General features: G+C 58.5%; 1 protein-coding gene across 5 annotated transcripts in view; it reads right to left on the bottom strand.

Annotated features, from left to right (window-relative positions):
* The window catches only part of RAP1GAP2 (RAP1 GTPase activating protein 2), an 81668-nt gene extending 67873 nt beyond the window's left edge, over positions 1-13795 (bottom strand). For 4 of the 5 annotated variants that reach the window (XM_049801837.1, XM_049801838.1, XM_049801836.1 and 1 more), the window contains exons 1-2: positions 13618-13795; positions 11124-11240 (exon numbers count right to left, since the gene is read on the bottom strand). In XM_049801837.1, the coding sequence (XP_049657794.1) occupies positions 11124-11240; positions 13618-13667 (167 nt within the window). In that variant the 5' untranslated portion in view covers positions 13668-13795. Of the gene's footprint in view, positions 1-7597; positions 7697-11123; positions 11241-13617 lie in introns of those variants that run through there. The other variant, XM_049801843.1, reaches the window with a different exon arrangement.
* Between the last annotated feature and the right edge of the window lie 524 nt (positions 13796-14319).

Here is a 14319-nt window from a genome sequence, read left to right on the forward strand (position 1 = left end):
CAATTACTGCATCTTGTTCTGCCACTTCAGTCCTCACGTGAACTCGCTGTCGTCAGAGGCAACATGGAAGCAGAGAGGGCGAGACGGGGAGATGTGCGGCAAGGCAGGGCCAGGCTCCCCTTTAACAGGAGTCAGTAGGTCAAAATTACTCTGGCAGGTCTTCCTTACGCCTCGTTGGCATGACAGTTCTGCTAAAGCACAAAGAGTGACTCACATACCTCCCCGGGGATTTCAGAGCCCGGGAGGGCAGGACCTCGATACAGCCACAGGGATGTTGTCTCCATTTCCCGCTGCCCAGGAGAGGTGCGAGGCAGCCCCCATGCGAAGCCCACCTCGCCCTGCACCAGCAGGACCAGCACCCAGGGATGCCCGTGGCTGGTGGGTACAGAAGCGGAGCTCTCCCTGCTCCCCATCCCCACGCGTCCCGCAGCCCCCACAGACACAGGCGACAAACAGCATTTGAACCAGGCAAAGGTTAAAAAAATGTACCAAGGACCCAACTCCAACTCCCAGAGGCCACCAGCCTCCCTCAACTCCAGGGTATCACATCAGTGCCTGCCCAGCATCACCTCGCCCGCACGGGAGCGCATCCAGAAATAGTTTGACTGCAATGACATTTTCTTGCTTCTCCTCTTCCCCCCAAGGTATTTCACACAGTTGGGCTCAACAACAAAAGGGAAAAAAAAACCCTTCCTCCTTTCAGAGGAGGCACAGCCAAATCATAACTGATCAGCCAAAATTAAGAAACAAAGGCCTGGGGGAGGATGCCTCCTTGGTACCATCTGCACCAGACAAAATTAGCATTTCCCAGAGGCCTCTGCCAGAACCAGGAGCCCATTGCCCTGACCTACCCTGGCTGCATTCCCGACTCCGGTGAGCAGCCCCAGCCCCACCAGTAACACTGGGGAGGGGGTGCCACACAGCTGGGGCAGCGAGCCCCATTGTTAACAGCTGATTAATAACCCAAACTGCCCTGCAGCACCAGGCACTTGCAGCTCCCTGGAACACAACCCCGGGCCTGGAGCACCCAGAGCAGCTCGTGGGGGGACCAGCATGGGGGAGAAGCGCCCCCGTTTTGGCTGGCTCCATCGCAGCCCCCAACCAGGCACAACAAAAGAGCGAGAAAGGGGAGGGAGCGCGAGGCTGCGCCGACAGCAGCGTGCTGACAACCGCCTGACACGAGAGCTTAATGAGCACAAACTGCCGGGCTGCGATTCTGTTTATGAAAGGAAGCACAGGCTAATTCTGCACGGCCCCTACTCAGCTCTCTCATCACCTAACGGGGGACCACGGGGCCCGAATCGCCCCGACATCGCATCTCCGGCTGCCAGCGAGACCACCAAAACCGGGGCGTTCAAAGGTCCGTGCAACACAGCACCAGCGACGGGCTTTGGCGGAGGCGTGGGGCTGACCCGCTGCCCACGCGAACCCTCGGCACGGATGGTGCTGCCCCTGCCGAGGGACGAGCAGCAGGCACGGGCAGAGGAAGGGGCTAGCACGGGTACCCAGCCATCTCTTCGGCAGTCAGAGCCCAGACCACCGAGCGGAATTATGCCCAGGAAGGGCAGTGTAACTCTTTCCTTTGTTACTGGGGCTAAGAGAGACTGATTGCATCATTAGTGCTTTAATATTGCATGCGGCGCACTGAGGGTATTCATCTTTCTATTATGATTCTAAGGAAGGTTGTGGGCACCCAGAAATATTAGATTTTGTCCTGGCAGGAAGAACACACTGTGCATATCATCAGCCTCGGTGCACAAAGCAAAGGAAAACAGTGTCCGAATTAATTCTGACTCAGTGCATGGAATATTTTTAACAGTATTTTCTCCCCTTTATGGTGCTGCTGAAGTGAAATGAAGTGAGGAACTCACTGCCTTAAACAGCACAAAACCCAGCTTGCTGTCAAAGGTGGCTATTTAGCGCTCAACAGCCAACAGATCCGCAGCACTAAGCGGCTCCCACCGTGCTCCCTCAGCCCCAGCCACTGCACCGAGGAGGGGGAACGCTGTTTGTCACCCAAGAGGTGAGCTTCAGCCAAAGGACAGTAAAGCCGAGGAGAGCTTCCAGAGACCGTACCGTACCTCCGTCGGTCTCAGGGCTGCTCGTTGCAGGGGACGCCATGACTGCCTCCTTCCAACAGCCCAAACTGCCGCTTTGTTCTTTAGGGACAGACCGCAGCCTGGGTTGCTGAGCCACACAGCCTGCTTATCTATCGCCTGCTTCTTAAACTCATTAGGGAGGGCTCCATACATCTGAGGTTTAACTGGGAGGATCAGCCTGCAGAAGAGAGCAAGAATTGCAAACACACCCACGCAGAAATGAAGAAGAAATGAAGAGCTAATGCCCAGCAAAATGCTCAGCTGGCCAGAAGAAGAAAGTTCAGCATGTAAACTATTAGCAGCCTCCTTAAGAAAGGCAGTCCTGCTCCAGATGCTCCTAGCCGGAGGAACAGAAAACAGGAAGAAAAAGTGTGCTGCAAGTGCCTGGGGAGACAGGCAGACTGTGCCTCCGTCCTGGGCACCGAGGTTTTATCAGGCTGGTGACAAGGCTCGCTGGTCCATGCACCAGCAGCACAGGAGAGGCGATGCGCTGTGGCCCAGTGAGCCCCCAGTGCAAGCACACATCCACATCCATACACATCCACCTCGTCCCCTGGAAGGAGCCAGCAGCAGCAGCGACCCTGCAGCTACCCTGTTAGCTACAGCTCTGGTCCCTGCAAGCACCAGGGTTTCCACGGGAGCCCCAGCGCCCATGGCTGTGGTCCCCGCTCTGGGGATGCTGGGGGGAGGCTGGCTTAGACACCACAGAGCCCAGCGCACAGAAAGCCCCGCTGCCATTTTCACCCCGTCCCGCATGCTCTGCTCAGCACCAGCTGTGAGCTGGTGGAGAGTGAGGTGGGGGCAAGGGACAGCGGGGAGCTGGGAGAGGCGGGCCGGCTCCTGCCCCTGCCAGGGTCCAGAGCCCACCCAGGGACATCAGAAACACGGCAATGGCGGGGGCGAACGCTGGGGTCAGGGCTCGGGGAGCTCATTTTCCACCCACAGCATGTACGTGTCGGGGCAGATTCAGTGCTGGATAAGGCCCGAGAGTCTCTTCTTTCCAGAGACCAAGGTTACGCCCAGCCCACGCTGCAGACCACGCTCCAGCTCCTCTTCCACGTTCTTGAGGCCATTTGCCACCGCTAACAGCTCATGGACTCATCCCTACGTCCAAAGCAATCTGGTCCCTCTTGCTCAGTTCTATGAAAACGGCTAAAAAAACCAGATCTTGCAGGCAGCCACCGCTCAACCCGTGACATCTCACTTCTCAGGCAGCGGTGACAGGGGTACGTGTGCCCAGCCCAGACCCCACAGCCAGGCGCTGCACCACAAGCATTCCCAGCGGAACTGGGGAGCACCCAGCTACACCTTGGGGACCACAGCACAGAGGAGGGGACCCCAGGAAACCAATAGCCACAGGCACTGGCTGAGCACCCCCTACCCCAAGCGCTGGCCAGGCGCCCATGCCCCCCCCAGCCCCCAGGGCCAGAGCCCCTGGCTCAGCTGCAGCTTTCAGGTTTCTAATAAGCTCTTGGCACTGCTGCCCTGAGCTGCATGGGGGATGTCGGAGAGACAGAAAGGTCGGATGACTCAGCCACGTTGGGGCCGCATCCAGCCCACAGCACCCCCAGCTCCTCTCCGCCCCCTCAAGCAGCTCTCCCGCACTCTCCGGCCGGCTCTTTGCACACCATGAAAGGGAGGAGCTGGCATGAGCCGAAGGCACTGGCAACGACATGGCCGGCACTGCAGCCTTTCACCTTACTGAGCCCCCAGAGCAGGCACAGACAGCCCCGGGCTGTGCCAGATCCGCTCCAAGGTCACCAAGAGAGGTGGAGGAACCCGCTGGCTGCAGCAACGGACTGAGCCCAGCACAGGGGGGGCTCCTGTCCCACACACTGCAGAGCTGGGGAACCCGCCCCCACGATACCCAAACACCTTTGGGCAGCAGGAACGGGGTAGCACCGCTGCTCACCGTAAAGTGATCTCCAAATCACGCAGTGCCTGCAGCCAGGCACCAGGGAGGCTGGATCCATTCCTTGAACGAGGCAGCTCAGCGACCAGCAGGAACAGGCAAACTCTGACCAGCCAAGTTGGGGATCACAGAAAGGGCCGTCCTCGAGCCCCCCATCACACACATCCCAGCGAACGTTGGCGATGGGTGGGAGCAGGGCTCTGGGACAAGCCAGCAAGGGCCGTGCTCAGCCTGGCAGGGCAGCACAAATGCAAACGCTTCTGCGGGACCACTGTGGAGGAAAACAAGGCCAAACTCTGCAAAGCCTGGGTTGGTTCAGGACGGTAACATCAGCAGGAATCGATGCATTTAACTGTTTCTGGGTCTGACGTCCATCAATGCTAACTTGTCTTTTCTTTGCAGTATTGATCTCATTGGTTCCAGGCAGTGCAGAGGGGAGGCGAGAAAAGCCCCGTCCAGGCTGCATGTTCAGGAACAAACCCTGCTCTCCTGCCACGCAGAGCGGGCGACTCCCCATCCCTCTGAAGCTCATGCTGTGCACGGGATCGGGAGAGTTGGACACGATCCTCCGGGTCCCCTGCTGCTGCCTTCAGGCCTCCTGGGGGTAACTGGGTTTGCTGAGCACCCTGCAGGACCGAGAACGTCCCCAGCATTCGCATTTTGGACACACATATGCTCTCCGGGTACCCAGCCTGACACACGTTAGCAACTAGTTTCTCCCAGCATCACACGACCCAGCTCTTTACCGCAGAGGGACACAGATCTTGTCTGATCACAGCGCTATGCACAGAAAGTTGTCGCACAGACTTCCAGGCTCATCAAGTTCTTTCGGCCCACTATGAATTTAACATACAGAGTTGCTTGTTTTCTCAGGTCCACCCATTTTAGAGCTCTGTCTTGTTAGCGAGGGGATGAAATTCCCCAGAGAGGCTCTCTCTTTAGGAAGATTTTCTGGGTGTCTCTTCCCTTCCTCTTCCAACCACATCCCTTCCCGAGCAAGTTGAGCCTGAGAGAGGGTACTTCAGAGGAGCAGCAGACATCCGTGTCCACACACACCGTGCCTCCCCCAAGGGCCAGGCACGAAGGTTTCTCTGTGCCTGCTGTGACACACACGTGGCGTGCCTTGCCTTGCCGAGGATGCTCCAGAGACAGCCCAGCCCCAGGCAGGGCAGGCACCGCTGCCCCCAGTGTGCCCCCTCCCGCATCCAGGGGCAACCCTGCTGCAGGCAGATGGGCCGGCAGGCGAGCAGGCAGGCGAGGCAGCTGGCCATGCCCAGCACCAGGTCCCTGGGCACCGTCACCACGGCTACCTGCACATCCACTGTGCATCCCACGCTGCGGTCCCCTGGTCCCAGGCTGCCGCTGCTCAGAGGAGCCCGAGCTCGTCACCTGTTCCCCCCGGGGAACAGCACGGGCCGGTGGAGGGAAGATGCGTTAGGGCAAAAACCGACAAAACCCTGTTCCTGCCGGCAGGCTGGTGCTGGCACACGGCCAGGAAAGAGAGCATTTGGCCCAGATCGCACCGCAAACATGGGGAAGGCATGAATTTCTTCATAGGCAACTGCAGCCTATGAAGAAATTGTGGCGAGACAGAAAAAACAACTGTTTAAACCAAAAACCAGGGCTGGCTGGCAAAACATGGGGGTGGGAAGAAAGCATGGGTATGAGATAGACCTGAACACGCTTTGGCTGGAAATTAGGAGGTTTCTAATCTTTAATACAAACAGTCTCTGGAAGAGTTTCCTAATAACAGAAGGGGGGGGAGAAAAACAAACCAACAACCCTAACTAATGGTCAGCACGTTTATGAAGACATTACACCAGATGATGCCTGCAGCAGCAGGGAGCTGGGCTCAGTGAACCAGCACATGCCCTCGCACCCTCCTCTCACAGGGGCTTCTCCTCACAGCCCACACGCTGCCCTCCAACAGCATATGGTTAAGCAGCGACTGCCTGAAGCCAAGATGTGCTGGCACAGGATTAGATTTAGGCAGCAGTCAGGGCTCAGATTCAAGGCCAAACTTGTACATGGTTCCATCTAAACATTGCAAACAAGACACGCAGGATTTCGACTCAAGCTTTTCAAAACCCTGCTACATCTTGCCAATATCACCTGTATTCTTCCACCGGTTGGGATGGTTTTTGAAAGAGCTGGGCTAGATTCAAATCAAAATCAAGAAACAGCTCTTTCTGGTTTGGCATCCAACTTGAAGGCAGATGTTAACTCTAAGCAGGGATTCATCTACCCCCACGAAGTTGGAAAGAGGTCTGGGGAGACTGAGCTGTTTTTAGCTCCTGGAAAACATGTCTCTTCCTACTGTTGCTGTTGAAGTCCTGTTCCTGTTTCCACAGCAGCCGCTAAGGACAACCAGAGCATCTGACTTCAGGTACACGACAGGCAACAGCAGCAGAGGGACTCTCCGAGCAGCCCCCAGGACCCTGCTACCACACGGATACGCTTAGGGCTGAAGAGGAAGGAAGGATGATAAAACAAACATAAGCAAAGCAAAAAGGCAGTTTTGCTGCTATGGTTATTGTGAGCTGCCCTTTGGGAGGAAGCAGCAGCAGAGGGAGAACAAAATATCTGTTAAAGCTGGTGTGTACAGAGAGCGAGCCTGCTGGCTGGAATCACGCTTCTTGTTGAATCTGAATTTAGACTCCTTGGCATGTTTCCAACCCTCAATAAATCGTGCCGTGTGGACAGATATCATGTCCCTTGTGCTACTAAACCAACAAGCAGTCTTAAATAAAATAGAGGAGCCTGGAGCGTGCAGAAGATGAGGAAACAAGGCAGTACCTGGCAGGATCCATCTCACGTCCTGTATACACCAGGGATGCAGGCGACATGCTCGCGCAGCCCTTACCAGCTCCGCGGAGCTCGCACACCGGGTTACACGGGAGCTCTGCCCGCAGAGATGCTCTCTGCTCTGCCTCGCAAGCAGACATTACGCTGCTTCTCAGGCGGAGATAAGCCGCAATCTCGCTCAAAGACAGGGGGAAGGAGGGTCACCCCTGCAAACAGGGCACTCGGATAAACCTCTTTCTGCGCCCTGTTTCTGTCAAACGCAAAAAAAAAAAAAAAAAAAAAAGAAAGAAAGAAAAAACCGGGGCTCCTCAGCAAAGAGGTGCCCTGCAAAGGCAGGACCGCAAGCCCCGGCAGCCCTGCTCGGAGCGAGCGCCAACGCCGCGCACCCCGAAGACATGGGAGCAGAGCACCGCGAAGACCTCCTGAAGTTGCCTCCTTCGAATTTTCCTCATCCAACACGAGCGTTGGCCATCGGCACGGCGGGCACACGGGTCCCACCTCCCCGGCCCCCAGCCCCCGGCGCACAAAGCGGTCCCCGCGGGTTTAAACGCCAACAGCGAAGCCGAGAACCGCGAAGCGTTTCAACAATAGATCTCCCGGCTCTGCCTCACGTTCGCATTCAGACGAGCCCCTCCGGGGCGAAAACAAGGACGAACGCAGACTTAAATCTTTCCCGGTAAAGGCTTACTCTGCCCCCGTATATTCCGGTCCCCGCACGCTGCCGAGACGCCGCTATCCGCAGACCGCGGCTCGGGTTTAGCGACCCTCGGCAGCATCTTACCGTGCCGTCCTCGCTCTTCTCTCTGCAAAACCCGCGGCCGCTGCCAGCCCCGGCGCTGGGGGGGGGGTGGTCTGAGGGGGGGTGCGGAGCAGCGCGGTCTCCCAGCCCCGCAGCCGCAGCCACCGCACCCCCGGGTTCCGCGGAATGCGCGCCCGGCGCTGCGCACCCGCGGCCGCCCCCCCCGGCGGCGGGGAAGGGGGGCTGTGCTGGCAGCCCTGCACCGAGCCGGGGGCTGGGGGGGGTGGGGGGGCTGCCGGGGCAGATCCGCCTCCCCCAGCCCTGCCCTGCCCGCAGACACCCCTACGCTTCACCCGTGTAGAGGGAGAGGAAGGAGAGCTGCTCAGGCAAAGCGTGGCAGCAAGCTGGAAACTGGGACTGGGTCCCCGGGGGGGGGGGGGGTGTAGATAGGAAAGAATACGGGGTTCGAGGTTCGGTGGGCTCCCGGGCAAGGGTTATTCACCCAGGGGAGTCTGGTAGCATCGCTGGAGCAGCACCCGCCAGTGAAAGCTGAAGATCCTGCCCACTAAACCTGCCCGGGGCTTTTTGGAGCGAAAGGGCTGTTTTGTGAACAAACAACTAGAAAATGGTGCAAACCCCTTTGGGTTCAGCTTTGAAAGCAGGCTTTAGTCTCGCATGTGAGCCCTTTCATCTATTACAGCTGAATTAAAGACAGACACAGGCTGGACCAGGCAGAAGAGGAGCTTGCAGGACTAAACTCTGGACCCGCTGAAAGGAAAGGCAAGATTCCCATTCCCACCGACGGGCCCATCCTTCCTAGCTCGCGGGGCATCTACCCCAGCCCCACACTGCTGTCACCCAGCAGAGCCCAAAGAATGAGCCTGCACCACAGAGCTCAGCCCAGTCGTCACAAGCTGCATCACTCTGGTCCCACTGGTTCCCGAAGAGATTCAGTGAAACCAACACAACTCCCTTTTTTGGCAGCCCTGAAACCCGTTTAACATCACTCAGCATTGACGTAGGTGACTTCAGCTACCGAAGGCGCCCAGGGCTGAGCCGGGCAGCCCGCCGCACCCCACGCTGCTCCCCAGCCTCCTGCCTCTGCACTGCCCGGTCCCTGCCAGAGCGTGCCGGCAGCACACACGGCTCGAGCAGGCCAGCGCTCGCACTAGGTGACCGACAGCCACCCGACTCTTTAAATCCATCACGCTCTCTCGCACCCAGGTCCGCTCTGTGTTGCAAACCAAACAGCCACAGCACTGTTCCCAGGCAGCGGGCAGCTGGGCCCAGCTGCCAAAAGCCTTCCCGTGCTGAAGGAGAGGCCCATCCCAGGAAAAGCAGCTCTGCCAGCAGCAGCGTGCCTGCTGCTTCCAAACACGACACTGTGTGCGTGGGACCAGGGCAAAAACAACCTGGCTGTGAGAAGAGCCACAGGAAATGGGACCCGTGTTTTTGTCCTCCTATGAAGTGCTGCTCAAGTGGGACCAATGAGCACATTAATGTGTACAAATAATAAACATAATAAAATACACCTGTTACATTAACCCCTCCAGCAGATCAGTCATCCTCTTGCTCAGCCGTGTCACTACCATTACACAAAGAAGAAGCAGCAAGTGCAAAAGAGAGACAGTGATCTAATTAACATGACACATAAATAACGTGACAGACTGAAATGCCACAGAGCATCTCAGTGTCAGCGTGCCACCTGAGGCACTAAAATGTCCCCTAGCCAAAGCCTCTGCAGCAACGTGCCATGGCTGAGACAAGCGTCGGCACTGGGAGGTGGGCACAGCTGCACGCTCTCCGTGCCCTGTCCCTTGCTTGGGCCAGCGGGGACACGCCAGGGCCGGGAGGCTGCAGGACACCTCGCTGCTGCCAGTAACAAATGAGGGGCTTAAAGATGATAACACATCCCCAGCTGGGGCTTCCTCCTCACCCCTGTCCCGCAGCTCCTGAAGCAAACGGCATGGCACAGCCCACGGCAGCTTTGTGCCCTGAGCGGGGCCAGCAGCCCTGCTCCCTGGCTGCAGGCACTGCCCAGGCGGGCTGCTCTCCTGTCTGCTTGTAGAGTCAGACTTAGGCAAACCCGGGACTTGCTGAGCTGGAGTTTGCACTTGGGCTGCTCTGGGCAACAGTCCCAGCTGCAATCCGAGTAAAGATTTTATCCGCTTAAGAGTGATGCAGGCACCATCCATAACTGGCCACTGATGTCCCACACACTCTACCAGACTTCTCTAGGTAACTTCCCAGCCCACCAGGAAATCAAATTAATCCAGTGGAGTTAACCCCAATGGAACTTAACATTAATTATAAATGACACCGCACGCGTTTAAGTTCCACATGCTGCATGATATACATGCATCAGGGGTGAGATTAACACGGCCTCTGGCAGTGATTTGCAAAAGTTAGTTAAAATCAATAACCAGCATAGTAATTTCAGTTTTTGGAAGGCCTCCCCAGCGGCAGGTGGAGGAATCGCCGTCTCAGGAAGCGGATGGCCGTGGCACACGTGCTCACTGTGGCTCCCACCGAGGAAAGTGGGGGGCACCTCCCTCCTGCTCCTAGAAATCTCTTCCCAGCGTGGATGTCACCCCCCCTCATGCTCCCCACGAGTGGGGCAGGGCCCTCCCCACCCAGCCTGGGGGCTCTGCAGCACCATCCACCCCCAGAGACCCCTCACCCTGAAGGGACCTCCAAGAGCACCCACAGCCCTTCCAGCCCCTGCTCCCCACAGCGAGCTGTGCGATTCGGGCACCCCCTCCCTCCTGCTGTTATTCTGGTATATGCGATTCTGGGGAGATAAATACTTCAGGGCTTTAAGGGCTCTCAGAGCAAAACTACTGCTGAAATGAAGAGGGAAAAGCTTTTAGCCGCATAGCCACACCGGGACTCGGGGTGTTTCAGTGCTCTTAACAGGCAGGAAAACAGACACTGCGCTATATGTGTCTTGAGGCCCACAAGGCTTTTATGTTAATGGCATTTTATCACCAAACACTGGGATCTGAAACGACAGGGATGCATACGCATCAGCGGGGAGAGTCATGGCACATGCCCAGGATGTGGCTCCAAGACATGTTCTCAACGAGCTGTGAAGGGGAGAGTTTAAGCAGCAAATGAAATCGGGGTATCAGAACAAATATTTTCAAGAGACAGCTTATGGTTGGGAGATACACAGCCCTTTGCTTCCAATTTATTTTTTAAGTAAATCTCAAGCATGCTACACGCATGAAGCAGGTCCTCAAAAGATCGTGTGCTTGACCAGAAGCATGGGGGTTTTAAAAATAAAAGTTTGGGGAAGCAGTCACTAATTTGTCCTTTCCACTGCTTTAAACCAGAGGGGTGCTTATGCGATGCTTGCGGCTCCCAGCTGCAACCCCTGCATCTGGAACCTTAAAGTGAAGCCCAAGACGCTCGGGTATTCACAGGGCTCCAGAGACAGGCTGAGGCTCAGGAGACCCATGTCAAAACCACGAGGGCTCCTGACAGACTAGGCTGTCAGCAGCACTGGCAGGGGACATGCCAGTGCTCCCCACGGCCCCCAGCCCTGCACCCACTGGCACCCCCTTACCTGCTGGGCGAGCCCAGGTCCGCCCGGCTGACGATGCGGTGCTGGTGGGGCGAGTACAGCCACTGGAAAGCCGTCAGCGTCCTCTCCTCGATCCGAAACCGGCCTTCTCGCACATACCTAAAAATAACAGCAAGAAAGACTGAAATATTTATTAGCACAGGATTGTGGTGAGGGAGCTGCAGGACACTGAGAGCGACTGGCTCAGTCGCGCTGCTGGGAGCCGCAAGTCCAACACCACCACTGACGTGTTCCTCAGTGGAAACAGCAAAATGACATTACAGCCCCGTCTGTCTGCATCCCTGCGCCATCCCTGTCCTTCCCTTCCCATCAATGGACGCTCTCACGAGCGCACGGCCGCGGCTGTGACGGGGCATCCCTTCGAGGGCAACCCCCAGGGGAGGGGATGGTGGCCCCCCCGGCCACCCTTGCTCCTTGTCACCAGAGCAGCAGTCCCCATCACCCTGGGGCACAGCCTGCCTCCAACAGCTCCTGCCCGGCCGCTCCCCACCAGCCCCGTCCCCAGCATTATCACCGGCTCCAAGACCAGGCTAATGCCTTTCTAACCTTATTTCAAATGTCAGGCCAGATGTTGAGGCTTAGTAAGTAACATTCAAGTGATGAATCGATGGTGTTTATTTTGATTAGAGAAGTATGGGTTCTCTGTTACATGAGCAAAATGTCGGTAACCGCAGTTGTTGCCATCTTTTAGAACACAATTCTGCTGCCTGCCGCCACCCCAACAACCAGCTGCGCTTCACACACCCTCCTCTGAACGTGAAATTTCATCAGCAAGTGATTAATTATTTAAAGCCCCTGTAGTACTGGTTGGAGACACACACACACACACAGCTGCAGCATCCGTGAAATCCCAGCCAGGGCTGGGGCGAGTTTGCGGTCCTCTCCTCTGGGTGCGGATGCTCGGGGCGGTGCGTTCCCACCATTAACCACAGGGATCCAGCCATGCTGCCTAGATGGGGCCAATGTACCATGGGCTCCCTGCAGCTCTGATGAGCAGGGCCGTGGCTGGGGCTGTTCCCTGCTGCTGGGCTCTGCCGCCTGCCCGAACTCACCCAACCCAGCGCTGTGGGGTCCTGCTAGAGCCGGGGGGCAGTGACGACGCAGGAGTCAGCACCTCCCGCCCTCAGCAAAAGGAAACCCAAAAGGCTCCTTGAGTATCTCTGCTACAGACTGACCCGCTAATTTTCTTGGTATAAGCAATCAAGCACATTGCAGTCCCAATGCTCCCCTGCAGCTCTTGCATATGATAACATTGCACAAAGTAGCAGCAGGCAAGCCAGAATGTCTTTTGGGAAGGAAGGGGGGGGGGGGGGGGGGGGAAGGCAGTGGGGATGGCAGAACAACCAGGCCAAGTAGTCATTTTAACAGTTTGGGTCTATGCCTGCAAGAAATAAAAGTACCCTAGGCTGCCAAGGAGGGGGGTGGGGGGAGCTTCACAAACCGAGAGTAGTCCTCTGACAACCTCCACTCTGGCTGTTCACCCAGGTTTGCAGGGTTCCCACCCACACCTGGGAGCCCCAGCATCCAGCCTAGCCCTGCTCCCCACCCAGCCGGTGTTGGGATGCGGGATGAGCCCTGGGCCCGCTCCCAGCTCTTACATCAGCAGCACCACGCTGTAACGGGAGTCACCCCAGTCACAGCCTGGCATCGCTACAGCACCCTGCTCAAAAGTCACAAGCTTTGGACGTCACAAACTACATACACAATTAAAAATAAAAAAATACAGAGAAAGCTTGTTTCCAATGTCAGCCCGTCCCGGCTGCTCCGGTCACCGCAATCGCCCCGTCCCCAGCAGGAAGAAGCGGGTCTCCGCACACCAAAGCCCAGCGCAGCCTCAGCATCCCTCCACACCCACGACAACAGCCAGGGTGTCCCCAAAGCATCCCCCGCGTGTCCCAGAGTCTTCCCGCTGGCAGGTACAAGACCCAGGGACACCCGGGACGGGGACGCTGCTGCTCCCCCCGCTTCTGCCGGGCGGGGCAGGGGCAGTTCCCAGAAGCAGGATCTCGCTTTGGGATCTGACTCTACCACCTCCACCGGACCCCAAATGCCAAAGCTCCCCCTCGCAGCAGCTGCGGCCCCGAACCGCCCCCTCCCTGCTCGGGGACGTGTCCGTTCCCCCCCCCCCGACCGGAGCAGGGACCCACCACAGCCCCACACCCGCCACCACACTGCGACCCTCGGAGTGCCCCGGAGGGCCCCAGGGTGCCGGGGCTAAGCGTCCGTGCCCCCCCCCCCAACCCACCGGAGCCCTCCACCGCCGGGATTCCCCTCCCCACCCGGCTCAGCAGCCGGGACTCCCCCCGGACGAGGAGCACCCACCCCCCCCAAAGCCGAGACCCCCTTGCAAACTTACCCCCCCCCCCCCCCCAAGGTCTCCCGCCTGGGTCCCCCCTCCCCGAGCCTCCCGGGACCCCCCAGGGTACCAGCCGGGCCCCCCCCCCCCGGCCCATCCGCTGGATCCCCCCCCACTCACCAGCGCACCAGCTCCCAGCGCCGCTCCCCCGCCGCCTTGCCCGAGGCCATGCCGGGGCCGGGAGCGCTGCCGCAGGGCGGGCGGGGGAAGGCGGGATGGGGCGGGGGGGATCCCCGCCCGCACACCCCCGCTGCAGCCCCGCAGCCCGGGCACCGTCCCCCGCGGGGGCTGGGGCGGCTGCGCCGGCTCCTGCGCGCCCCCGCCGGCACCCGGGGGGGGGGGGGACGGGACGGGGATGGGGACGGGACCCGCCCCGGGCAGGTGCGGGGAGGGGGGGGGTGTCACCTCACCGTGCCCCGTTATGTAAAGCCTTATGTAAAGCCCGCTCCCCCCCCGGGACGAGCCGCCCGGGTTGCACATAAGCGCTGCTGGCCCCGCAGAGCTGGCGCTGGATCCCACCAGAGCCCCCCCTAAGAGATGCACGTCGTGCACCCCCCAAACACTCACAGCAAGTCTGAGCCGTGTATTGCAAAATCCCTCGGGAACAGTCACCGGTGGCAATACACACAGAAACGGGCTCCCCCCCCGCCCAGGCTGAGCCCCCCCACTGTCACACCTTGCAGGCCAGACCAGCACAGGCTGGGGGGGGGGGGGGGCTGGAGCCCACCCCTTGAACCCCAGTTCTGTCATCGGTCCTTGCTGACCCTTGAAAACAACAAACCAACCCAGCAGAACTCACCTGTGAGAGGTCCAGGAATGCTG

The sequence above is a fragment of the Accipiter gentilis genome, chromosome 6 (assembly GCF_929443795.1).
Source record: "Accipiter gentilis chromosome 6, bAccGen1.1, whole genome shotgun sequence".
In the NCBI taxonomy this organism is placed as follows: domain Eukaryota; kingdom Metazoa; phylum Chordata; class Aves; order Accipitriformes; family Accipitridae; genus Astur; species Astur gentilis.